This window comes from Macrotis lagotis, chromosome 8, assembly GCF_037893015.1.
Source record: "Macrotis lagotis isolate mMagLag1 chromosome 8, bilby.v1.9.chrom.fasta, whole genome shotgun sequence".
Taxonomy (NCBI): domain Eukaryota; kingdom Metazoa; phylum Chordata; class Mammalia; order Peramelemorphia; family Peramelidae; genus Macrotis; species Macrotis lagotis.
This window is the reverse complement of record NC_133665.1, coordinates 167,549,559-167,576,117: the sequence shown is the minus strand read 5'-3', so window position 1 is coordinate 167,576,117 and position 26,559 is coordinate 167,549,559. Positions and strand designations below refer to the sequence as shown.

The window sequence follows — 26,559 nt, the reverse complement described above, 5'->3', positions numbered from 1 at the left end:
TCTCCAGACCTTGGCAGTCCATTGACGGCATCCAACCAACCCAACTAACATGGTCTAAGAGCCCTCCTTGTATGTAAGAATGAAAAGGCAAAAAAGGAAGAAGTCTGACTTTCAAGAATTTATGTTCTAAAGGGAGATAATGTGTAAATACATTGATATATGAGTTATAGGCCTGTCTTTCCTATTTCTCTGTGTCACCCTCTGTGTCTCACAATGTACCTTGCAATCTACTTCCAAAATCTATGATTTCATCAACAAGGGAGTTCCCCTCCATTTGAACAGAACAAATCCCCACAAGCCTTCCTGCCATAATCATAAACGCTAAATAGATCATTGAACAAACATGCAATACATGAATGCAAAAGCTATTAACCAATTCCCAACATGCCTTGCCACTATCGTTGAGAAAAGGCTTTGTCCAAAGTCAATTATATCAATGTAAAAATAAAATGAAGCTTATTTATAGTATAAAAATTGGCTTAATCAGAATCCTCAGGGAATGGATGCTGGAAGAGGTTAAAGGCAGCTATAATTTGTCAAGCATCACTACATGTGGATTTGGGTTTGAATTCTGATCCTTGGTGTGACAATGGTCAAGGCTCTCTGGGGCTCTGGTTTCTTCAAGCAATTCATATAGGATAAGTAAGGGGAAAGACTAGCAGAGGAGGGTCTAGTCATACCATCCCCCTCAAGGCAGAACAGATGCCAATCAATATTGGGGAGGGAAATTCCCTAGCTGGAAGTTCCCTAGACCAAGAAGACCACAAGTTTCCAAATTTCTAGTAGTTTTCTAGCTCTACTTTCAACAGATACCAGAGAGTCAATCTAGAGTGACCCTCATTCTCTCTCAGAGGAGAGCAGGGATTTCCACATTCCTAGTGTGACCCTGGAACATGGAGAACCCAAGTCATGTCTCAGCTGTGACTCAGAGGAAAAAGAAGCTCATCGTGAGCCATCCATGGCTCTCCCTAATACAAAGCAGCTCAACCCTACCCAACCAAGCCCTGACATGATTGGCTAGAGTGATCTAACCAGACTGGGAGTTGTCTCAGTGCAAAAGAAAGAATACGGGATTTGGAGTCCAAGGAATTGGCAACCAGATCATACAACGGGTAGAGAGTGCAGGATCCAGAATCAAGAGGACTTAGATTCATGAAAACCTGAAACACTCAGAGTGGAGTAAAACCTGAGACACTCAGAGTGGAGTTGAGCACAAATCTCTTATCCTGACACATAACATTTCTATAGACATGTTTCTTCATCTGTCAAATGGTGGGGGACTAGATGACCTCTGAGCAGCCTTCAAACTCCAAATCTGTCTCCTTGACATTGTTCTATGTCATCTTTCATTTGAACAATGAGTCGAGCCATAGACAATTCAAGTCATGATGACACTAATTCCTTCTTTCCTCACAACTATCTACAAGGGAGTCCCAGCACAGGCATTATGTCCCCCATTTTAAAGAAAGAAGTTAATTTGCACAAGGTTACTCAGCTACTAAGTGGCAGAGTGTGGTCCCCTGCATTCTGCCCCACACCACTTGTTGGGAGAAAAGTGGAATCTAGTTAAGACCGGGACTTGTCAGTCCCAAGGAATCCTTCACACATATCTTGGCTGCTGTTGCTAAAGAGCAACATCCCACTCTCTCTCTCTCTCTCTCTCTCTCTCTCTCTCTCTCTCTCTCTCTCTCTCTCTCTCCTCCATCATCTGTTTTCTCACTATCTGAAGTAGGCATTTGCACAGTCATAATCCTCTTGAATGGAGAAGCTATGCAGATCAGCATATGTGCTGATACCCCAAGAGATCATTTCAAACCAATTTACTTTCCAAGGAAGCATCACAAGCAAACTCAAAATCAATCACTTGTCTTAAAAGACAATAGAGTCTGTCTCAGGTTTCTCTATATCCACCTCAGTGGCTAGAATAGGATCTAAATATGACCTGAATCAATGGTGAGTTAGTCATTTGCTATGGTGTATTTGCCAAGATATTGTCTCCCTCTAGAAAGAGGAAGCATGCCATGGCCCACCCATTTGAGCCCCTTCTTCTCACTGAGGTACACCAAGGTAACATTTTCAGAGAACACCAAGATGCAATATGGAAAATCATTATTTGATTCAATAATAATGCTCAGGACAAGATTATAAGTATTTAAATAGGAATAAGGGAGGAAAAAGAGATTGAAGACTAGAGATTTGAAGCTGGTAGGAACCTTAGAGTTCATTTCATCCAAAGCTGAAATTTTGAAGATGGAAAGTTGAGGTAGAAAGAGGTCACAGAGCTTTCTCAAGGCCACAAAACTGAAAAGTCCAGATTCAAATGGGTCTCTGACTCATAATCTAGAGAGCAAGACACAGAGACAGAGATAGAAACAGAGAAAAAGAGAGGCAGAGTAACAGAGACATAGATAAAGAAAGACACAGAGACAAAGGCAGAGACAGAGAGACAGACAGAAAGAGACATAGAGGTCTAAGCAAGGAGACTATTCAAAGGCTCAAAGGCCCTATAGACTTCAAGACTCAAGGGTCTTACAGTTTTCAATGGAAACTCAACACTTCCACACCATCAACAGAGATCACTTCATGAAGAAGACATAGACTAGGATAGGGGTGAGCAAAGGATGGGAAGGAGAGATGACCAGTATTAGGGAGGGGGGTAACCTTTTGGAATAGCCATGCGTAGAATAGATTACTATGGGGAAACCAACTTAACCTGTTTCATTAATCAAGCAAGAGCTAAGTACCTCGATTTTGGGTGGGGGCAGAAGAAATGGAGAATATCACTAGTCCTGCTTTCCTCAAGCTTCCTGAATGAGGTACATCGAGGAACTATCCTGAGAAGCTCTGCCCCATATCTTCAAGCAGACTCTTCTCAGAGGAGATCAAGTCCAGTCAATATCTGAACAAGGATTCATTTCTACAACCTATAAGATACTTTCCTTCAGCCTTTGCCTGGTCAGGGACAGTTCCTTCCTTCCATTGGCAGTCCATGACCCTTGTCAGTAGTTCTCATTGCTTTCCTTAAGATAAAATCATCCTGTTCACAATCTCACCCATTGTTCCTGGTTCTATCCGCCATGGCCAAATAGGACAAAGCAAATCATTCATCAGAATAATCCATCAAACAATAAAACCTACTGTGGTCTTCATTCTCATATGGCAAGGTCTTGAGGCTTCTTACCATGCCAATTAAACTCTTCAATCTATAATATACTTTCCAAAATGTGGAGTCCAAGTGTGGTTACATGAGTCCCAATGTCATAGAACCAGAGAATAACAGAGCATTAGAGACTACTCCCTCACCCTGGATGCCATGTCTCTCTCTATATTCATCTTACAGTCAAGTTCACTGTCTTTGTAGAGCTAGTGTTCCCTGGATAAACCATCCTAAAGTGGGACAGTAAGTGGAACAATGGATACTGCAGTTGAGGGTCCCTGAACATTTCAATCAACTTTATTAGTGTCAACTCACTCCTCTGCACTTTATGGTCATTAAGGTCCCCTCCAGTAGGAAATCTATGATTCCATCATCCTAATTGGATTTACTTTCTATGATGTCAACAGTCAGGCATCTGAAAAATAAAAGTAGTTTTCAAATTTTCTATCATTCCAAAGCTGAAATTTGTACGAACTAGGAGAAATTCAAATAATGTTGAGAAATCCATCTATGATTTTTTTAGAGCAGCTAGGTGGTGCAGTAGATTAGAACAACATCCCTGGAGTCAGAAAGACCTGGGTTCAGATCCAGCCTTAGATAGTTAATTAGCTAGCTGTGTGACCTTGGACAAGTCACTTAACCCCATTGCCTTACCCAAAAAGGCCTTAAAGGATCTATTTGCCAAATATGTATGTATGTATGTATGTATGTATGTACGTATAGCAGCTCTTTTTGTGATAGCTAAGAACTGCAATTAAAGGAGAATGCCTAAGTGACCGTAAGTGTATGTGATTATAATGGAATATTATTGTGTTACAAGAAATGACAAGCAGGATGATTTCAGAAAAACCTGGAAATACTTACATGAACTGATACAAAGTCAAGTGAACAGAACCAGGAGAACATTGGATACAGTAACAACAATATCCTTCAATGAAGAAATAGGAGTGACTTAGCTATTCAAGACAATTTGAAAGGACTGATGATGAAGTATACTATCCACCTCCAAAGAAAGTACTGGATATTCCTTGAATATAGACTGAAGCATGTTATTTTGCACTTTCTTCTTTTCCTTTTTTTTCCCTTTATTTTAGTCTTCATGTAAAAAATGACTATCACAGGGGCAGCTAGGTGGCATGGTGGATAGAGCACCAGCCCTGGAGTTAGGAGGACCTAAATTCAAATATGACCTCAGATGCATAATAATTATCTAGCTGTGGGACCTGAAGCAAGTCACTTAACTCCACTGCCTTGCAAAAAAAAAAAAAAGACTAACATGAAAATGTTGAACATAATTGTATAAGCTATATCTGATTGCTTACCAACTAAAGGATAGAATTGAGATCTCAAAGTTTTAAATAAAAATGATAAAGGATTTTTTAAAAAGTATTGTCTAATTAGTGTAGGAGAGTTTGGCACTGGCTATTTGGAAGTGGTAGTGGTGGTGGTGGTGGTGGTGGTGGTGGTGGTGATGGGATTATAGGCAGCTACCTATTCTCAGGATTATAAAAGTTCTCTGAGAGCAGGGCATATTTCATTCATGTCTCTCTAGGCTAAGAGACTAGTCCAGAAATTCCTGACACTAAATAAATGTTTATCGAATTGAATCTTAAATAAATTCCTAGAGAATTGGATGATAAGTTCATAGGCTCATAACTAGAAGAGTCATCAGAGATCATCAGGTCTCTTCATTTTAAAGTTGAAGAAATGAAGATACAGAGAGGTAAGGTGAGCCCCCCAGGATCACAGAGCCAACACAAGGATTTGAGACAAGACTTAGAATCAAGGTCTTCTTGATGTCATTTGCACTACAATCTGCTAACCCCTGAACTGAAAGGTCTCTTTTAAAACTAAGTTATCATATAATCCTCCCACCTTCATAATGTAATCTCATTAAAGTAAGGAATTTCATCATCTTTCTTTGTAGGTCCAGTGCCTACCAAAGGACTCTGCCCATAGTAGGTGCTTCATACAAAGGGAAAGGTAGCTTTTGAGGACTTGAATGTGGAAAAAGACAAAAGGTATTAATAAAAAAATGAAAAGGGAGGGGAGGAATAAATGAACAGATTTCCCAAGTTGCCACAATCTGCAAAAAAAAAGTTTAAAATTTCTACAAAGTAACCTTCAGAATCTACCCTGAAAGTCAGCATTCCAAAATGGCAAAAAAATAAAAAGAGAGAGTGATTGTTGTCTGCTCTGTAGCTCCAAGGGCGAAGGTTAGGAAGGGTTTAATAATTGTTGAATAAATAATTCTTTGATGCAATTATAATGAAATGAAGTCTTTCTGGAATTCCACCAAAAGCTTGGCAAGTTGCCCCAAAATTCGAAGCAGCCCGTTGGGAATGTAAATAGACCACCCAGTTTAAATGGAATGTGTCAATTATAGAAGCAAGAATATTCCCAACTTGGGGGGAAATACTTCTTAACCAAAGTTTGCAGAGTTCAAGGCTGGCATCAAAGTACCCTCTTGGGGCACAAGCACTGTCTATTGTGGGAATGCCAGCTGGGGTTTCTGTACCACACTCCATTCCCTTGGAGAGGGTGCAAGAAAGAGGGGAGACAAAGGAAGCAAACCTCACCTTGTACCCTAAAGGTGATACCCACAGAAATAGCTTCAGGTCATTTGGTAAAAATGTGGCTATTAATCAGTTATGGGAAGGAATCAGGTTGAAATAACTTCATAGCCCTTAAATTACCCAGCCTACTAAAAAAAAATAGGGAAATTCTTTGAGTCTCATTCCCTAGGGAGGTGAGAGCATGTCAGAAAAGAGCAAAATGAGATTCCAACAGAAAAGCATAGTCTAAAGATTTCCAACAAGAAAAAAACCCAGAAAGGAATAAATTAGGGGGAAGGAGACCATCATACAAGAAAGAGGTAAGCAATGGAAGCTGAAGAATGGTCCACTAATTAATTTTCTTCATCCATATGTGGCAGCAGCTCCCACATGTGTATGCATGAGTACACACACACATACACATACACAGAAACTCCTGCACAATGGACACAGAAAGGGAAGGTAAACTGAGATGGAGCCAGGTGAGTACCAACCTCAGGTACTCGGGAAGAAACCAATACAAAAAGCACATGGAGTTATGCATAAAGTAAAAATGATTAGAAAAGGAAAATGGGACTAAAGACAGATTCAACCAAATCCATCAACAAAAGTCCCTACTAAGTGTCAGACACAGGAAATACAGACAAAAATAAAATCACTTCAGCCTCCAGGAGCTTCCATTCCAGGTAGGGATGGGAGAATAGAGATGGAAACTGACAAAGACCCCAGAAAGCATCTAATTCAGGCCCCTCATTTTAGAGATAGGGAAGTGATATGAGATAAGTAAAAGACAAATACAGACTAAGGAAATACAGTATATTTTTGGAACAGCTGGAGGAGGCACTAACGGCAAGAGAAATCATACCAGAGATGACTTAGGCAGTCAGTCAATCCACATTTATTATGTGCTGGCTGAGGAAGCTAGATGGCTCAAGATACAAAGCTCTGGGTCTGGAGTCAGGAAGACCTGAGTTCAAATTAACATATCCCATAACCCTGGCCATGTCACTTAACCTCTACTTGCCTTAATCTGGAATATTGGAGAAGGAAAAGGTAAGCTATTCCAGTATCTTGGCTAAAAACAACCCATGGATGATATCTGGGTACTTTGGTCCAGAGGGTCACAAAGTGTCAGACATGCTAGAACAACTAAACAGCCACAACATGAGCCAGTGTCTGTCATAAAGGCCAGAGATTCAAAAAGAGGCAAAGGATGGTGTCTGCTCTCAAGGAACTTACAATTTAATGAAGGAATCAACGTGCAAACATCTATGTTCAAACACATTATAGAGAGAATAAATTGGAAATATTCAAAAGAAGGAAGGCACTAGAATTAAGGGTGGATTAGGCAAGATTTTCTGTAGAAAGTATAGTTTTAGTTAGGATAAGGGAAACCAAGAGTTAGACCTGCACAAAAGAAGGTTTGGGCTTACACCAATGAAAATTCCAGGTATCTAGAGATGGAATATTTTGTGCTATGATACTAAAGAATCCAATGTCGCTGGATCAATGAGTACATAAAGGAGAAGAAAGCCTGTAAGAAGGGAAGTGATAGGGAGCCATCAAAGACTATAGGAGTGGGAACTCAAGCCAGCACTTGAGGAAGATCACTGGAAGCTGAGTGGAAAATGGACTGGGATGGAAATTTCTGGCAAAGAGACCAACAGGTATGCTGAGGAGGGCAAATCGAGTATAGAGTGAAAAGTTCACATTACTTGAATTACATGTTCTCATAATTAAAATGTCCAATTACTGAAGACATACACAAGGGAAATGATGAGCTCTCAAAGTCAGTCTTTCATTCCACTGACAAACAGATGATCTGACTGTCTTCATTTAGAGAATGCGTTATAGCCTAGAAATATTCTACTGACTGGGTCTTTTGAAAAAGCTGCTATTTTTTACAACCATCTCCTGCTACTCTTACCATTTTACAAGAGAACAATTTATCAAATACCTAGAGTTGGAATATGGCATAATTACATTGGGCAGAGGACCATGTTATTGCAGATCATATCTTCACGAACTTAAATTAGTCTCAGACATTTAGCTATGTGACCCTGAGTAAGTCACTCAATCCTGTTTGCCTTAATTTCCTCAACTGTAAAATAAACTGGAGAAAAGAAATGGCAAACCATAACAATATCTCTGCCAAGAAAAACTCAAATGAGGTCACAGAGAGATAGACATGACTGAAATTATTGACCAGCAGCATAGACACAGAAGCTGCTATTATCAATATTTCTTCATTGTGCTTCCTGCTCAACTTTCCCCTGAAACATATTCCATAGTCTCTCTCAGAAAATGCTCAGATGAATCCCCCTGTGGAAATCTCCCTGGAAAGGACAGATGCCAAAGGGCTGGGATTTCCAGAAGTTTCTCCAAGTAAAAGAAATAGAATCAAAATGCCAACTCTAATTAGGCAGATGAGTTTTTGTCAGACTAAGGAGTTCCCACAGACAAGCTACAATATGGACTATCAGCATTGAGATGAAATAGGAGGAAGGAAGGGGGGGAAGGGAAGGGAAGGAAGGAAGGAAGGAAGGAAGGAAGGAAGGAAGGAAGGAAGGAAGGAAGGAAGGAAGGAAGGAAGGAAGAATGGATGGATATAAATCTGAATTTGAGGAACAGGTTTGGGGTTTTAATCCTGGGTCTCCCGCTTACTAGCTATATGATTTTATGGAAGTCTTTAACCTTCTGCGCATGAAAGTTTTCATCTCTAAAATGAAGATGTTGGGCCCCATTGTCTCTAAGGTCCATTCTAGCTCAAAAATTTATAGCTGTGTGATAATAGTCCCTCCAATTTAAATATTAAGCCAGTTCATCTTTTATCTTCATCCCATGTTGTACTGCTATCAAAACTTCACAATGATTCAGTAGTATTCCCCATTATCAACAGCTCAGCCAGTGCATTAATGAACTATGGATGCTCAGAGTTTCTCTTCCTCTGTCGGCATTCAGAGGACGTAGCACATTAAAAGATCAAAAGCACCGTATATACACATTAATATCTCATGCACTGTGCTCTGGCACCACTCTAATACAGTATCGATAATTGGCAATAAATATCAGCCTATCGTAATTACGACATTGTGAGCTGTATTTCAGGGGGAACTCATCATACTAAAAAATATATATGGTTCTTGATTATTAGCCATATCAGAGCCTAAGCATGAGGTGCTGAATGAGATCATTTAGCTAACTAAAGCTGCCGAGAATGTTCAAATAATAAAGTCCACAGGACAGTAAATTTAGAACTGGAAAGTCTTAGGGGTCATTGAATCCAATCTCCTTTTTTACAGATAAAGAAACTGAGGTCAAGAGACATTCCATGACTTGACCAAAATCACATAGGTAGCAAGTGGCATCACCAGAATTCAAACTGAGGTCCTTTGATTAAATCCATTTAGATCTTTCCATTACAACAAGATTCTCTTTTCTGTTCAACAAGCATTTATACACATGTATTCTTTGTCAAGTTATGACAAAGGTCATGGTTGATTAGGCTTGAAGTTGGGAAGGCATGGGTTCAATCTTGCCTTCGATACTTAGAACACCATAGCACATTAATAAATATGTATTGCATTGAACTGAAGTACTGAGATCTAACAAGTCTTTTAACCCCTTTGTGACTTTTGTAACTCCTCCAGGAACATCTGCTGTCTTGGATGGCTGTATTCTGTGCCTGAATCCCTATTCCAACATACATATACATGTCTGTATGTCCTCTCTCTCTCTCTCTCTCTCTCTCTCTCTCTCTCTCTCTCTGTCTGTCTGTCAGGGATACCCAAGCAAAATAAAACTTCCTTGAGGCACTTGCATTCTCCCAGAAGGAAGAATGGGATTCTCTTTGCTGGTTCCATTTTGCAGTATTACCACAAATTCTTATCCTGACCCCAGATGGCTGCCTTACAAAGGGATGAGGGTCAAAAAACCACTAGTGAGCAAACACAGATCAATCAACCCAGAGCTATCCTCACTAATGGGAAAGCAACTCAAAGCATATGTCTCCCAATCTGAGGTATGTAGCATTTCCTTCCTTCATGAGGACTATCACATTATTCTATATGAACTGATTGTTGATAATTTCCTTACTCTCCTAATGCCAGACTTGGAAGAATGAAGGGAATAGGGGAGAAGGAGGAAGGAGGAAGGGGAGAAAGAGTTCATTAAGGTTAAGGATGATAATAGAGGAGTAGGGAGGGGAGGGGAGGGGATGGAAAGGGATAAGCCGTTCTCACACCAGGCATTCTCTTCTGTAATTCAAAGATCTGACCATAAGAATAAAGCATAGGATTATAGATTTAGAGCTAGAAGGAATTTTGGAGTTATGTAAACCAATGCTCTAATTTTACAGATAAAGAAATTGAAGCCATCAAAGATGCACTGACTCAAGACCCAGCTCTGCAGCAGTGTGGTTTATGAGAAGAAAGTTGCTATAGAACTCCTAAGATTACGAAATCTAGCACCCAACCCCCCTCAGAGGCCCTTTAGTCTAAACACCCCATTTAAAGATGGAGACAGTGAGGACCAAAGATGAGGAGCATCTTACCCAAGGTCATACAGGGAGAAAGCCCAGGTGCCTTAATCTTTCTTCAGGTGTCCTGATTCCAATAACCCCATACAAATAGAACCTTAAAGAGATGCTTGGGGCAGCTAGGTGGTACAGTGGCTAGAGCACTGATCCTGGAATCAGGAGGACCTGAGTTCAAATCCTGCCTCAGACATTTAATACATACCTAGCTGTATGACCTTGGGTGAGTCACTGAACCCCATTGCTTTAAATAAATAAAAAAAATTAAAGAATATACTTAATCCAACATTTAAAAAAAAGATGCTTCCTCAGGATTCAAGGAGTCAATCCCACCTTCCATTAGATCCCCAATTTGCAGCATCCCTAATTATCGTGTAGAACCTCAGTCTAGGGTGCTCCAACCAAAGCCAGATGGGCAGTGAGCAGGAAGACTCCATGAGCATTCTCAGACCACAGCACTCCAAGGGAAGATCATTTTTCTGTAATTACTCTACAGATAGCAGTGTCACCACTCATGGTCATCTCCACCTCTGGGTGACATGTATTGATTGAAATAAAACCATTAACTTTGTTATTGCATCCTCTACCTCTGCAGAGGAGAGAAACAATGAGCACATGTCAAATGAGAACAGCATAAACTATTTCTCTTTAACTGATTTGTCCCGAATTGCAGGGGAAAGAGGAGGAGTAGACCTTTCAGAGTCATCAGAGATGACTTGGAATCTCAGCTCCTATTCCTATTGCTTCATATAACCTCAGACAAATATCCCTGTGTCTTTATCTCCTGGTTCCTTCATCAGAAATTGAGGGGAGGGAGGGGTAGAAGGGGATGGAGTAGATGATCCCTGGGGTCCCTTTCAGACCCCAGATGAGATCATAACCCAATGATCCCATGAATATATTTTTTAAATATCAAATGATTGATATTAAAGATTTTTTTTACAGAAGCAACTTCATTTTCATTTAATTAAAACCCCTGGATGAACCCTTGTTGTTTACTAAGCCAAAGAAGAGTACATGCTAAGGCACGTTTAGGATGGTTGTTAAAATCATATTGTTTTTAATTGCAGAAGCTTTCCATCCCACCTCAAGAATCCTGAAAAGTATGAACACCAAAAATAAATAAATAAAATTCCAGATTGATGGCCAGAGGAATCTTGAATTCTTACAAGAAAAGGTTGAGCCAAGCAGCATCATTCTCCAAGGTGATGAACTAAAGCAGGTTTCCTTGCATTAAGGGACTATTCCAAAGGAGAGGAAAAAATGTAATGAAACACAGAGTCCTTTTAAAGAAGAGGGAGAATTGGAACAACTGGGACAAATAATCTCTAAGAAAAAAAAAAGCTTATCACCTATGCATTGGACAAATGCAAGCTACCCTGCCTACCCTATAAAATAAACCACAGAGACTTTCTAGTGTCAAGATCCAGAGCAGGGTCCTCAAGATTCACAAACAATAGCAGTCTAAACAGTGTGTGCTTAAGCTGTGAAAGGCCCTGCTGGCATCTAAAATTGCACAACCAGCCTTTTATTGCCCATTATGGCTGCTTACATCATACTAGATTTATTGCTTCATGAATATGAAGTAATATCAGTGTTGACTGTTGCCATGGAGACATCTTCATGAGGTCAAAAGAACAACCAAGATCCAAACAAACTAAACCCCTAGCCAATGGGACTTCCAAATAAGAGCCAGTCGTCATCATCATCATCATCATCATCATCATCATCATCATCATCATCAGAAATGGCTATACCTCTGAGGCATAACTCCTGTAAAATAATGACCCAAGAATGTGGCAGTGCAGTACAAGCCAAAGAGCCAGGTTCAGATCCCTTTCCTGATGCTTATTACCCATGTACACTTTGACAAGGAATTTAACTTCCCTATGCTTGTAAAATTAAAAAATTGGGTGAAACAATCTTGAAATGAGATGCCTTTCAACTCACAATCTTGCTATGACTTTTCAATTTTATGCTAGGATCTTGGAAACACAAACATTCTTAGTATAATGTAACTACTATAAAGTCAAGTGTCCTCCCTCTAACTACTGATTTAAGAGGACAGGGAGATACTTTCTTGTTAACAGTCAAGAGTAAAAATGAGCACCTCTTTGGAGAAATGTCTATTCAAACTCATCTACTATCCCAGAATTAGAACTCAAAACCAAGAGGAAATGAAGTCCCTGTCCAAGAGGTAAGCACAATATCATTCCCATCCTTAATATTAGAAAGAAGCTAATTTAGTCTTGATATAAAGGTAATTTCCAAAACCTTCCAGCCCAGGCCATGGCTCCCTTGGAAGGAAGCAGCTCGCCCATCAATGAAGGTCATCAAAGCAAGGTTGGACAACCACTTGTTGGGGAGACCATAGAGGGAATTCCCATACAGGGTTGATTCAGACTAGGCAGACTCCACTAAGATTTTTTGATAAGAAATCAGAGCAGGCAAGCGACTTAGCCACATGGTGCTAATAACAGCATCCAACAGACATCTCCATAAGTTCCCCTCAAAGTTGACGCTGACAAAGACCAGGCTTCCGTTATCCAAATTCACTCCAGAGAAGAAGCAAGGACAGACAGAACTTTTGTCTCCAAGCAGTAAACTAAATTTCTTTCTCAAATCCTTGAAAAGAATCTTGATATGATTAATGATCCTTCTACCTAGCAGCTTTTTCACTATCAAATGAATTACTTAATCTGAATTCATTGCAGTTTTAAGGGCCAAGTTCACATTTAATAGCTGAAATCAAAATGAAGTCATTTAGACATTGAATATCTCATCAAAACTCCCTGCCAAATTTCCTTCCATATTATTGGTAAGGACAATCTACTTCAGTTACTTCAACACCTTTAACTTGAAACCATTTTATCAGTCGAAATGTTTCTCCAATAATCAAACTCCAGTTGACATTAAAGGAAAAAGAATATTCAATCATAACAATAACAATAGCAACTAAGCTTAATTCTTGAACATATAACTAGGTGTGTCTAGAATTTCCTAACTAGACAAAGTCAAAAACATTCACTCAACACTGCTCTAAGACAGAACTATATAGCTAGTGCTCTACAAAAGTCCAAGAGTGCTGCTGGGTCCAGATAAATACCATCAGACAAATTCTAACTGGTTATGGGGAGAAAACTCAAGTAAGTACAGACATGTGAAAGGTATAACTCTCTTCTTCACAGATTACAGATTAAGAGCTAGAAAAGGTTTTGAAAAGCAGCTAATTCAATTGCCTCAGTTTACAGATGATGAAGCTGGATCTTTAAGAAACCATAATCATATAGAGCTGATAATATTTGAACCCAGGACTTTCTCATTCCAAGTTACTTATTACCAAATTGATGGAGGAATCAAATAAGAGGATAGGCCTGGAGAAACCCTAAGGACCTTAGCCATCAAATAAAAGGGATGGGCCGAAGGATCTCTCTAACAACTCTTCTTGTCAAAAGTATGCTGGCAAATGAGTAACAACCAATATTCTGGGTTTTTTTAAATTATATGTTACAGACTTTTAATTTTGATCTTCATAATCAATATTTTCTCAATCACAATCAACAAAGCAATAATCAAACCCTGATTTATGGCCAGTTGCAGAGGTATAAATGAAAATTTCATAATTGGCTCTTACAAGGAGGTTCAAGCTGGCCACTATACAAACCCCTGATCCAAGCCACCAAAACCAAAACTTTGCTCCACTTAGGATCCCTTTCCCAAATTCTAGACATATCATCCAGAATGTCTTTGATAAAACATAGAGATCAGAATTATTACCCATATATAACACACATATCTAAACTGAAATAGTAATCTGGAGAAAAAATGTTAAGGATCAGAGAAGTTATAAAGGAGTTTTCATCACTGCCCATTTTTCCCAACCAAAAATGTCCCTAACACCTTTTAAAGATCATCAATATTTCTAACATGATAGCACACACCAAAACCACAGTAGTTGGTCTTGGAAAATGTTTTCTCATTATGGTGAATAGAGGACTAATTATCCAAATCCCAATAAGTAACAGAAGACACATCCAAACAAGCAAAGAATGCATAATGTTTAGGGATGTGCTCCAAACAGAAAAGATCTAGTCCGTGAGTCAGAACAGAATGGAATTAATGGACTAGTTCAATCATCCTTTCTATTGCATTCTTGTACAGAGGTGAATTATCCCCTTACTGTTCTATCAGACTCTTTCCTCCCATGAAATCCAACCACAAATAGAAAATAACTAAAGGGATCAAGACCTCAGTCAATTCAAGTAATAGTCCACTAAGAGTACATTATTGTAATGGTTTATTATAAATGCTATTAAGATATGCTAGACCTATGGAGGAAATTGAATAGGGATAGAAAGGAATATGCTTTTTTTTATGTAGTACATGGCACTTACACAAAAATTGACCACGTACTAGGGCATAAAAGCCTAATGATAAATACTGTTAAGAAACAATAAAATCAGGGGTGGCTAGGTGGCACAGTGGATAGAGCACTGGCCTTGGAGTCAGGAGTACCTGAGTTCAAATCTGGCCTCAGACACTTAATAATTACCTAGCTGTGTGACCTTGGGAAAGCCACTTAACCTCATTGCCTTAAATAAATTTTTAAAAAATTTTTTTAAAAGTTTATGGTCAGGGCGTAGTGGATAAAGCACTGGCCTTGGAGTCAGGAGTACCTGGGTTCAAATCCGGTCTCAAACACTTAATGATTACCTAGCTGTGTGGCCTTGGGCAAGCCACTTCACCCCATTTGTCTTGCAAAAAAAAAACCTTAAAAAAAGTTTATGGTCAAGTTGAAGAAGAGGGAGATTTGCATCATTTGCATCATAAATACATATAATACATAAATATATAAGCTCTTATCTATGTAGAACTTGGAAACAACCCTGGGAGGGTGGCAATCATCCTTATTTTATAGATGTGGCTCAGAAAGATTGTTGACTCGTCTATCATAGCAAAGCTATCAATTATCAAAGGTGTGGGCACATACATGTATACAGTGTTCTCTTTCTAGTTTAACTCATTTTTACAAGTCACTCATCCATCATACTGGATGATTAGCTTCAATATTATGCATTATTATTATGCAGGAAAATTTTAACTAAATTGGTACTTCACAAAAATACAGTCACTGAATTTAAATATAAGAAATATTTATTAAGAAGTCCCTATGTGTAAGTCACTCTGCTAAGGGCTAAGAATATAAGGACAAAAACAAATAACTGTGACCCTTTTCCATTCAATTAAGGAATGTGTACTCAGATAAGTAAATATAAAGCATGCTAAAAAAAAAAAACAGTAACACTAAGTAATTTCTAAAAGAATAGAGCCCTAAACAGGGAAGAAGAAAATCACAGAGAGAAGCTGCACATCAGAGACAATAAGATGGTGTATGTTCCAGATTTGTGGTGGATTTGGGGAAGGGAAGAGACAACAACCTATACAAAAAGGTCCAGAGATAGAAATGTTTATTTCCTAATGTAATCATAGATTTTAAATTAATGGCCATGGAGAAAAAAATGAATTAACATTTACTAATCTGACCAATCAAAAGCAAAAGGTATCTCCAAGAAAAGTAAAAGCAATGGGCAGGGAGCTATAACTATTATTCTAATGTGTTTTCATTCCCAAGACTTTCCTCATACTGTGCAACTGTCCATTAGGATTATTCATCTGCTGAAATGGGTTCAGCATGAAGTGAAAACATCATGGGAAGTCAGAGGAAGTAGGTAAACTTTCAGGGAAAACACGAGATCCTTTCATAAATCAGGAGAGATGTGGAAACATTACACACGTGAAAAACCAGTCTTTTTTGGCAAGTCCAAGTTAGTACAAAACAAGCTCTGGTCATACTCACAGGGGAAAGTGAGGAGAGCTCTGCATACAACTGCAAGGAAAATGATATTAATTCCTTTAGGTAGTAAAACTCATTTATAGCAAGGATCTGGCCCTCCCTGGTAATTTGCTCTATGCTGCCAAAGAACCCCCAAGACTCTCAATATGGCATCTAACACACTTTCACATTCACCTGCATTTTGAATTTGACTTGCAGAATTGGATCAGGGTTAGAATTGGATTAAGGGAAAGCAAATTAAAATCCACCTTCCACAATGCATTACTTTTTCAAATCACATAGGTATTATTTGTGAATGTATTATTCCAAAGAAAAGGAATTAAAATATTCTTGGACCCTAATCCTGCTTCTAAGGGAGTGGGAGTTATTGTGGTTAGATATGTTATTTATAGTTAGTCACACTTGAATAATTAAATAGATAAAATTCCAAGGAAACCAAAAGGCACTTTTGTCAACACTATACTTTTTGTTTGTTTGTTTTTTAATAGTCCTGGAAAATAATTCTTCTGTACATGTTAGTGTGGCACAGTGGATAGAGATCTGGCTTTGGAGACTGAAGTGTTGCCTCTGACACACTGGAGGTGCAAGAGCCTGAACAAGATCACAAACAACTCTCTGTACAAGCCTTAGAGAGGCAGCCCTCTAAGACTGTAGAATTCAAAGTGTTGACCTTCTATCAATGAAATCACCCCTCATTTTACATCTTCCTAGCTAGATTGCACAGTGGATAGAGCATCAGCCCTGGAGTCAGGAGTACCTGAGTTCAAATCCGGCCTCAGACATCTAATAATTACCTAGCTGTGTGATCCTGGGCAGGTCACTTGACTCCATTGCCATGGGAAACAAAAAACAAAAACAAAAAAAAAGAAAAAACCCTCTAATAAAGAATGTGCCATGTGTATCCTACCAGATAGTACATCAGACAGAATATTGGTCATGGAGTCAATGAGGTCAAATCTCACCTACCACAGAACCAGCTATGTTCTCTTAATTTCAAATAATCTATTTTCCTATCTGTAAAATGGCTAAAATGATTTCAACTGGAATAGCTGTGAGCATCAAACAAGATGGCACTTTTTCTAAAGGGCTTTGTCACCTTTCAGGTTTTATAAATGTTCACTAATATTGTTATGTTATACAAAGTATGCCCAAATCCCTATTCTCTAAAAGATAAGTCAACATAAAAACCATTTAATTGCTCAGTGTGCATGTGTGTGTGGGCGCACTACAGTCATCCCATAGCCCCACTTTGCAGAGGGCAGACCTGGACAGAAAGAACCAAGCATAAGCAAGGTTACCCACTTCCCTCCCCCCTCACAGGTGCCAAACAAAACCTCCTCTATCAAAACAGACTTATATCTTCTCCCCTCAGAATGACAATGCCCAAGTCAGAGAAGAAAGAGATGCTCCAGTTCAAATCTGTGTTTCTGGACTCCCACTCTAAGTTCCAATGTGTTTTTTGATCAAATTTAGCTGGGAAAGTGTGGTCATGACACCTAGATCATCCTTCTATTCCAGTTGTGCCAGAGACTCAAAGCACTGCCTTCTGTTCTCTCTCGGAACCATGAATTTAATTGTTAAAAATACTTTGTTAACCATATTTCAATAGAATTAAATACTTTTTTTAACTCTAGGAATATTATTTTAAGCATTTAAAAAGCATTCTCCAGAGAAAAGAGCCATGATTGGGGCAGCTAGGTGGCATATTGGATAAAGCACCAAGTTGGAGTCAGGAGTACCTGGGTTCAAATCCGGTCTCAGACACTTAATAATTACCTAGCAAGCCACTTAACCCCATTTGCCTTGCCAAAAACCTAAACAAAAAAAAAAGAAAAAAAAAGAGCCATGATTGCCAAATGGGTCCACGATATAAAACAAAGTAAAGACTCCTATCTCAGGAAGGGTGACTTCTTTCAGGTCATTATAAAATGGTTTATGTTTATTGTGAATTGTCCTATTTCTCAGGGATTATTTAGGTAGCTCTCATTTCCTAAAGGACAAAACCACTCCTTGAACTAAAATGATGATGTCACCCAATAACACTGTCCCTACCTGCAGAGAAGGACTGAGGATTAATTTGGTATCACCACATCTGCCAGAGCACAACATTCTGATCAACAGCAGCTGCCTTAGCTAAATATTTCCCCAGTTGCTTATAATAGAGTTCGAAGTCCCCATCAGGGAAAGCATTTAAAAAATACCAATAATAACAACTATTGTTACTTATATAGTGCTACAGAATTTGTATTTTATACACTCTAATTGAAGGCAGCACAGTGCTATGGATAGAACATTTGATTCTGAAGTTAAAGGTTCAAAGATTACTATTGGTTCTAACGACCCATGTATACTTGGTTAGTCACTGCATTCCCCATGGGTCTCCATTTCTGGATTTTACAGGCGAGCATCATGTCTACAAGGAGTCTCAAAGGCCATCCAGCCGTATTTGAAAAAAAAAGAAGGAAATGGAATTTGGACTCTAACTCCCAATCCACTGTGCCACATTTCCTCCCTGTTACATCCATCATCTTGCACAGACATCTCTTTCTGGTGCCAAGACTACATGGCAAGAGACCACTCTTCAGCATGTAAAGAAAATTTTCAGGCTAATTTCCCTCTCAAGAGACAGCAATTCTTCCTAGTTTCTAGAGGAGATTTGAGAATGTGATTAAGGCAGTTCTTTACACTGATTAACTACTTTGGAATAGTTTATAAGTAAGATCATGGAATAAGGTTAAAATGGAACCAGAAAAGCAGATTTAAGGTTAGAAGGGATCCCAGAGATCTGATCTTTCTCCTCTCACACTTTACAAATGAGAAAAATAACCTGCCTAAGATCACTAGCCCTTGGACTCTGGCTCTGACTCCAAGTCACTGTTCTAAAAAAAAAAAAAAATTCCCAGGATTCCTAGTTTAACTTTAGTTATTATGCTATCGGATGAAGAACATGTGGTTAGGGTTTTACTGCTATTAGAACCCAAGTAAAAGAAGAAAAATTTAAGTAGAAGGAAAAAAGCCTCCCCCCCCCACGCCACCCCCCCCCCCCATGCTAAGCTTTGCATTCTCAGGTTGCCAGACAGGTGCAGAAGGCCATTTGCTTGGGGGCACTTGACATGTCCCAAACGGTGCTTCCAACAGAGAGGTGGAAAGTTCACAACGTGGCACCAGGCTGGCAGGGAAGAAGAGCACTCCAAGACAGACAATCAAAACAAAATGCCCAAGATGGCTCCCTAACAATGAAATCCACAACTAAAGCAGAGCCAAGTCAGGTAGGCGCTTATTTAAGAAGGGTGGAACAGGTAAGCTAAAGGCAGCATCCCCCATTCTCCCATCACACCCCCACCCCATTCTCTTCCCAGAGGCGGGAACAGGGAAGGTTTGGTTTTTTAAGGAATCCTACAAGTTATAAACATGCAAATTCTGTTTTCGCTTACCTGTGCCTGGGTCTCCCTCCCCTTTATTCCAAATTGGGATCCTCAGCCAGAGAAAGCTTTCCAAGTATGAGAGTGGGGCGTGACCACAGAAGTTTCTCATACCTGAAGACAAGACACTGAGCATGCTCCAGACATTGTTATGAGGCAGAGATGATTGCCTACACCCACATTCTCCTTTTGTGAATGAAACTACAGGTCAGATGAACATATTAGTCTGAGTACATTACTATTAACCTCAAGGGAACAGCAAAAGCAGACAAAAATGGAGTATCTAAGCAATTGAATCAAGTTAATAATTAAGTGAACCAAAGGAGAATCCCAGGTTCCAACCTTTACCTTGATAAGAATTTCTTTTATAACATCATCAAAACAGCTTACTTGGATAGGCATTAAGCTTTGCAAGGCAATTTACATATTGGATCCTCACTCAAACCCTGGGATGTCAGTGTTATTATTCACATTTTCCAGAAAGGAAACTGAGGCAAGTGAGGATTAATTGACTCACCAGAGTCACATTGCTTAGTGTCTCAGATAGGATTTAAATGCAGGTTTTTCTCAGCTCTAAGCCCAGCCCTGTAACCATTGTTCCACCCTGCAGTCCTGAACAATCCCATCCAACAACCCCAACAGGTAGATTTTCAGTTTTTGTTGCATTGATGTTTAGTGAAGGAAGGTGGCCAAGGCAGCTCTAACTTGTTGAGAATTTCTTTTTTGATTAAGCCTAAATTTTCATATTTTCCATTTCTAATTATGAGATGACTATAATTATTTTTATGTGAAGGTCATTATGGAAGCAAAGACCTAGAAATAAGAGTAAATAACTAAACAAATTGCAGTATATGAATATAATAAGAATACCCGAAAATAATAAGGAATTTAAAAAGTTCAGAAGCACAAGAAGATTTATGTGATCTGACACAGAGGAAAGTCAACTGAACCACAAAAACAATATATAAAATGACAACCCCCTCAAAAAAGGACAAAAAAATTAAAACAAACTCCCCTCTCCACTGTTGTTATGTTTATCACCATATTACAAGAAAAAAATGTATTCTCTTTCCTTAGAACCACATAAAACCAAGATCAGAAGACTGAACACTTCATGAACCTTTGCCCAATTTTAAAGAGGAAACAACTATACAATTATCATAAATTTTATCTCCAAGTTATAGAGGAATCTGAGATCTATTTCATTTGCTCACTATATACTAATAGTAACAGGGAATGGAATCGCACGTTTAATAGCAGATCTAAAGTTAATTGGGATAAAATGCCCACACCCTATCCCAATCCTTCCCCTTATCCCTTCCCATCACTATGACTTAGGGAAAAAAATCATTTAAGCGGGAAGGAATCTTAGGGAGAATCTTGGCCAACATTGTCATTATGGATGGGTAAACTGAGGTCCAGGGAGCTGAAGTTGGTCCAATCAACAATCAAGAAGCATTTTCTAAGTGATTTCTGGATGTCAGCATCAGGGGCAGAACTTAAAGGGGGGGGAGCCCTGCCTTCAAGGAGTTTGCCTTCTGGGAAGAGAGATACATAGCATGCTACAGAAAAAGGAAGATGGAATTCCATCTCTGATGACAGAGATGGGCCTACATGCTAGATTTCCAAGACTACTCATCTGATTTTTTTCCTATCACACCAAACCCCACCAACCTGGCATCCCATCTAAATGTGGAAAAGCATATAAAGGAAAGAGGTGAAGAAAACTCCATGATGTCATCTCCCTGTAATCTCAACCAAATTAACTTTTATTTCCATTCAATTCCATTTTTGATTCATTCCTTACAATATGGTCAGGTCTTAACTGGCACCTGGGCAAGGATGAGAAGTCTAAGACAAGGTACCAGCTACTGGGCACTAAATGAGTAAGTTGGATGATACAGAAGGGCACCTTAAGTCTTTAAAAATGAGTAGTTTAGACAATAATTCCTAAAGACATAGATCACTGTGGACTGAGAAATGATGAAGTAAGGTCTGTTGGGCTAGAAGGGTTGAGACAAGAAGAATGAGAAGGATGTGGACGGGAAGAAAGGAGGGAGTTATTCCAAATGAAAAAGGAGTATGAGCCAAGTTGTAAAGATCAGTCAAGGTTTGGTATGGTCATGGGTCAGTGAGGAACAGGCTTCCACCCTGAGGGATAATGAGGGGGAATGAGGTTTTACTAATGCCCTTCCACTCCCCCAAGTGTGGATGGTATAAGTGGTCTACAAGGCCCTCCCCAGGCTCAGGGCCTCCCTAATCTTCAGCACAAAAACAAAGGTTACTACTTTCATAAAGTTCTAAAGTAAAATGTTAAAGGACATAAAAGTTTACATCTAACCTATACCTAAGCCCCTGGGGTTACTCTCCAAATTATCCCAGCAGAATCAAAATTAGCTTGCTAAGGAAGTCCCACACTTGCAGAGAAAAATGTCATTTCTCTCTACATTCCCAGATTATTCAAGAAGCTTCCAGAAGGAAGAGAATGGGATTTTCTTTTTTCTTTTTTTTTTATTTTTGGTCTTGCTTATATTTTTTAAAATGGGCAAAGAAGCTCACAGGCATTAAATCCACTTTATGGGCAAGAAGGAATTGGACAATCACATATGTTAAACAGGAACTTTGAGGTCAGTTAATCCAATCCAGTCAATTCTGGGGGTGAGAAATGTAAGTTGGCTTGTTCAAGTTTATCCAAACATTTGATCCAATAACAGAATCATAGGACCATGCAATAGAGAGCTAGAAAGACCATCAAGTCCAATTCACCCATTTCACTGAAGGTGAAACAATCACTGACAAGTTAAATGACTTGCTATGGGTAACACAGCTACCTTGAATGTTTTTTCCTGACCGCATATGAATAAATGTTTTTAACTGAATTGACTCCAAATCCAACATCCTAACCATTTCAACATGCCACTTTGTAGTGGTCAATATGACTCACACCCATTTCTTTTCCACAACTTTCAGCCTAATCCAGACCCTCATCCCCTAGTCACCTTCTGCCATTCCCTCAGAATTGGTCCCCAGGGCTACAATTCATCCTCCTGAAAAACTACAGAATGGTTAGTCATAAAGCACAGGCCTGAGTAGTTCATTGCTCTGTTTATGTAACAACAGTGGCCAGCAGTTAAGGTCCATTAGGCCCTCCACCTATCTTTCTGGATTAATAGCGTGTTACTCTAACATACTTTCTATTGCACACAGTACAACTGGCCAACTTACCATTCCCCAGACATTCCATTCCCAGATTTCACACACCATGCTTTTCCAAAGACTGTTCATTCTTGATGCCTGTAATATCCACACTCACTCTCTCTCTCTCTCTCTCTCTCTCTCTCTCTCTCTCTCTCTCTCTCTCACTTACATATTAACTTTGTTTTTCTAAATGTCTCTTGGTTGTTTTCTACATAAGCTCTCGAAGGGAAATTGTGTATGTCTTCAAATATAATGTGCAGCAGACAAAAAGGATTCGCTAAATTCTTATTGATGTAGTAGAATCAAGACTAGAATCCAGTTGCTTTTTCTTCAAATCCAGAGTACCTTTCTTTGAACCACTTTTCCTCCTTTGATCAGAATAATTATCTCAATTGTTAGTGTCTGGCCATTCTCACAAAAGGGACCCAAAGTATGGCATGAGATCTGGTGTCAGTCCTGCCACTAGGCTCTCCTGGATTTCACAGAACAACAGAATTTCAGAAATGGAGGAATGGTAGTAGTCATCTAATCCAACCTCTCACCAAGAGGAAGATCTTCTAAAATTTCCCAATAAATATTCTTCCAACCTATGCTTCCCAGTATTCACTGATGGGTAACTCACTACTTCCTGAAGTAGCCCATTCCAATTTTCCATTAACCCCCATTTTTTCCACTAAATTCTAATATCTTTCAGATGAGGTCGCCATCACCACCACCAGGACCACAACCTTCAGAGTTCAAAATAGGAATACTACTGAAAAACTCAAGGGAAGAAAAATTTTCAAATAATCAATCAACAAACATTTGTTTAACTAATGCCAAACATTCAGTAAAGAAAGAAAGGCAAAAACAGTCTCAGCTCAGGTCTAAAGGGGAAGATAAGGAATAAAGGACAAAGCATATGCAAGATCTAGATAGGATAAAGACATAATCAAGGGAGGGAGAGCCTCACCAGAGGGGGTTTACATTCTCTTGACATTCCATGGATACCAGTAGACATACATAGAATGTCAATGAGTCCTCCTTTATTCTGGATCCAGACAAATCCATGTTCTTTCTTTTTTTTTGGTGGTACATTTATCTGCTAATATATACCATAGATTGAATCTCCTCTTCTTTGTTAAGCGAAACATAGAAAAACCCTTTCATGTTTTTAATGTGCATTTTGAAGTCTTCTATAAAAAAATATGCTTTTTATTAAATCATATGAAGGTATCAAAATGAAGAGAGTGAAATTATAGAAGACAATATAAGAGAATTGAAGGAAGTGAAAAAGGGAGCAGGCAGAGGACAGCATTAATAAACATGGGAAGGATAAAGTTAGGTATAACAGAAAACATGTGCTGGAAAAAAACTAAGGAAGATGGTCTGATATAAAGTTTGATCAAAGACAATAGCCTAGGTAAAGAAATAATAGGAGGAGAGATCTAAAATCTCAACATGTGCTCATCCTGATCATTGGTGGTGTCTCTGTCATCCTCTCCTTCTTCAGGTTATTTTTCATCATCCTTGATCAGCTCCAGCTGTTTATTGGCTTTGTTCTTTCTCAGTTTTTTCCATGCTCCCCAATTAAGGATTCCACTTTCTATTTTATCTGGATAACTCCTTCATTGTCTGAGGATCATCACCTTTCAATTTGCCAGATTTGGAAGAAGAGCCCTGCTGCCCACTCTTGGAATTCAAGTCACTTCTGCTTCTGTGGGAAGTGTTTCCTGCCAGTAGGTCACAAGCAAGGGGGAGGTGGTACATGAGTTAGGTGGCTGTAGAACAGTTTTGCTGCAGAACACTTCACACCTGCTTATCTTTGGTACCCTTTTGGTTTTCTCTGGCCAGATTACTATCTAGTATCTGGCCATCATTCTGCCATCCTCTCCTGTGAGCATGGACATTTTGCACATTAACATCCCGAACAAAGGCAAAACCCTTTATGAATAGAGCGGCCTTTGATCTTTCCCCTACTTTGAGGAAGATGTGGGTTGAGATTCCCAGACACAGGACATTCTTGTTGATGACATAACTGGCCATGGTGTTTGATAAGACTGCATTTCTTTTCAAGCAACTACAGGATAGTATACAGCTTGGAAAATCTGGTTAAAAATTTCTCTCCAAGAAAAATACTTGTAAAATACCTTGGTATTGTATCTCTGGCAGATTTTGTCCATTAAGAAAGAAACAAAATGAAAGTAATAGCCAACTTTGCAGGCCAGCTTGACACATTAAGAGGGATCTCTTAATCTGTTTTTTCCTCATTTCACCTGATGAGTGAAGTTTTATATGAAGTTTTCACAGATTATCAATTACATATATTATATACACTAAGGCCTGTCATCTCTATATGAGGCCCAACAATGTGGAAGGGAGTAGGAAATAATGTCACACCAACTAAACTAACTAATCTATACAGTCAAAACAACTGATTTGCTGGTCTCATATATAAAGTTGAGAACTGCAGGGTGGGTCTGTCAAAAGAGACTGACCCCTTGCAGCAATAAAGAGATGGATATGATTATGATGAGAGAAGACTCTAGGGTGGATGGGTCAGCTGCTAAAATCTTTGGTGAAGCTCTTAACTCAATCTCCATTAGCTACCTGAAAACAAAAGAATTTGGAAACAAAAAAGAGCAACTGACAGCAAAGATTGTTGGATTGGATTTTTTAATTTCTCAAGTTGGACTCCAAAACATTTGTACTCATGACCCAATGGGTTGCAAGGAGGATATGGGTGACTTCTTTGATTTGACCCTTTTTAGGCATCTACCCCCTTCTAGCAATTGTGTGGACTTTGTCAGCTTATTTGCAGCTTCCTATATACAGGATCCCGGGCAGCTCTCAAACCATAGAATTATTTTTCTAAGAGCTCTTTGCCTAATTTGCTGGTTTGGAACCCACACCAATGAAGCATTTTCCTAACTCTTCTTGAACTTCAGACATGGTTTGTATTCTCTTAAGCCTTGAATCCACTGTCCTAAATGAATCTGTCATCATTTCTTTTTCTTTAAAATATAATCTTTTTTTTCAATCCACAGCTGGAAATTTATCAGTACTAATGTGGGAAATACTCTTCTCCAACACAGGTGAGCAACTGCACAGCAAATTAAACTTAAGAGAATTGTCTGGAACAGTCAGAGATATGATGGGACCTGCCCACAGTCACAAGCACCAGTATTGCCAAATACAAGCTTAGAACCCAGATCTCTCTCAATTCCTTGTCTAACCTTTGATCCACTAGGTGATACTAGACCCCTTAGAAAGACTATCAATGGGGGCGGCTAGGTGGCGCAGTGGATAAAGCACCAGCCCTGGAGTCAGGAGTACCTGGGTTCAAATCTGGTCTCAGACACTTAATAATTACTTAGCTGTGTGGCCTTGGGCAAGCCACTTAACCCCATTTGCCTTGCAAAAAAAACCCTAAAAAAGAAAGACTATCAATGCTGATAGAGGGCTTGAAAATTGACAAACCACCTTTCTCACAATCTTTTGAGGAAAATGATGTAATTATTATTATCCTTATTTTACTGAGGATTTCACTGAGGTTCAGGTAAATATTTATGACTTCTGCACAGTAACACAGCTAGGACAGCTCAAAAAATGAAATTGGAAACCCAAGTCTGGAAGTTCAGAACCCCTCTAGGTACGATATGCTGCTTCCAACTCCAATTATAGTCTCCAATCAATATTTAATAAGCAGTAATAGTAGTGGTGGTATTAAAACTAATATGAATAAGAGTGGTGGTAGTCACTACTACTATGAAGATTAGTAGTTAGTGGTAGAAATAGATTTTGTCTTATTTGTTGGATTCTCTGATAACAGTAATTAGTCATACTCATACTAGCAGCAG

The 26,559-nt window shown here is 39.1% G+C and overlaps 1 protein-coding gene across 21 annotated transcripts in view; it reads right to left on the bottom strand.

The window, feature by feature from the left end:
* Positions 1-26,559, bottom strand: part of MAGI1 (membrane associated guanylate kinase, WW and PDZ domain containing 1) — a 682,760-nt gene that overhangs the window by 518,902 nt on the left and 137,299 nt on the right. For 3 of the 21 annotated variants that reach the window (XM_074198803.1, XM_074198801.1, XM_074198802.1), the window contains one exon: positions 19,535-26,559. This exon is cut by the window's right edge. The exons of 17 other annotated variants lie outside the window; for them this stretch is intronic. In XM_074198803.1, the coding sequence (XP_074054904.1) occupies positions 19,535-19,658 (124 nt within the window). In that variant the 5' untranslated portion in view covers positions 19,659-26,559. The remainder of the gene's footprint in view (positions 1-19,534) is intronic. One more of the 21 variants, XM_074198805.1, reaches the window with a different exon arrangement.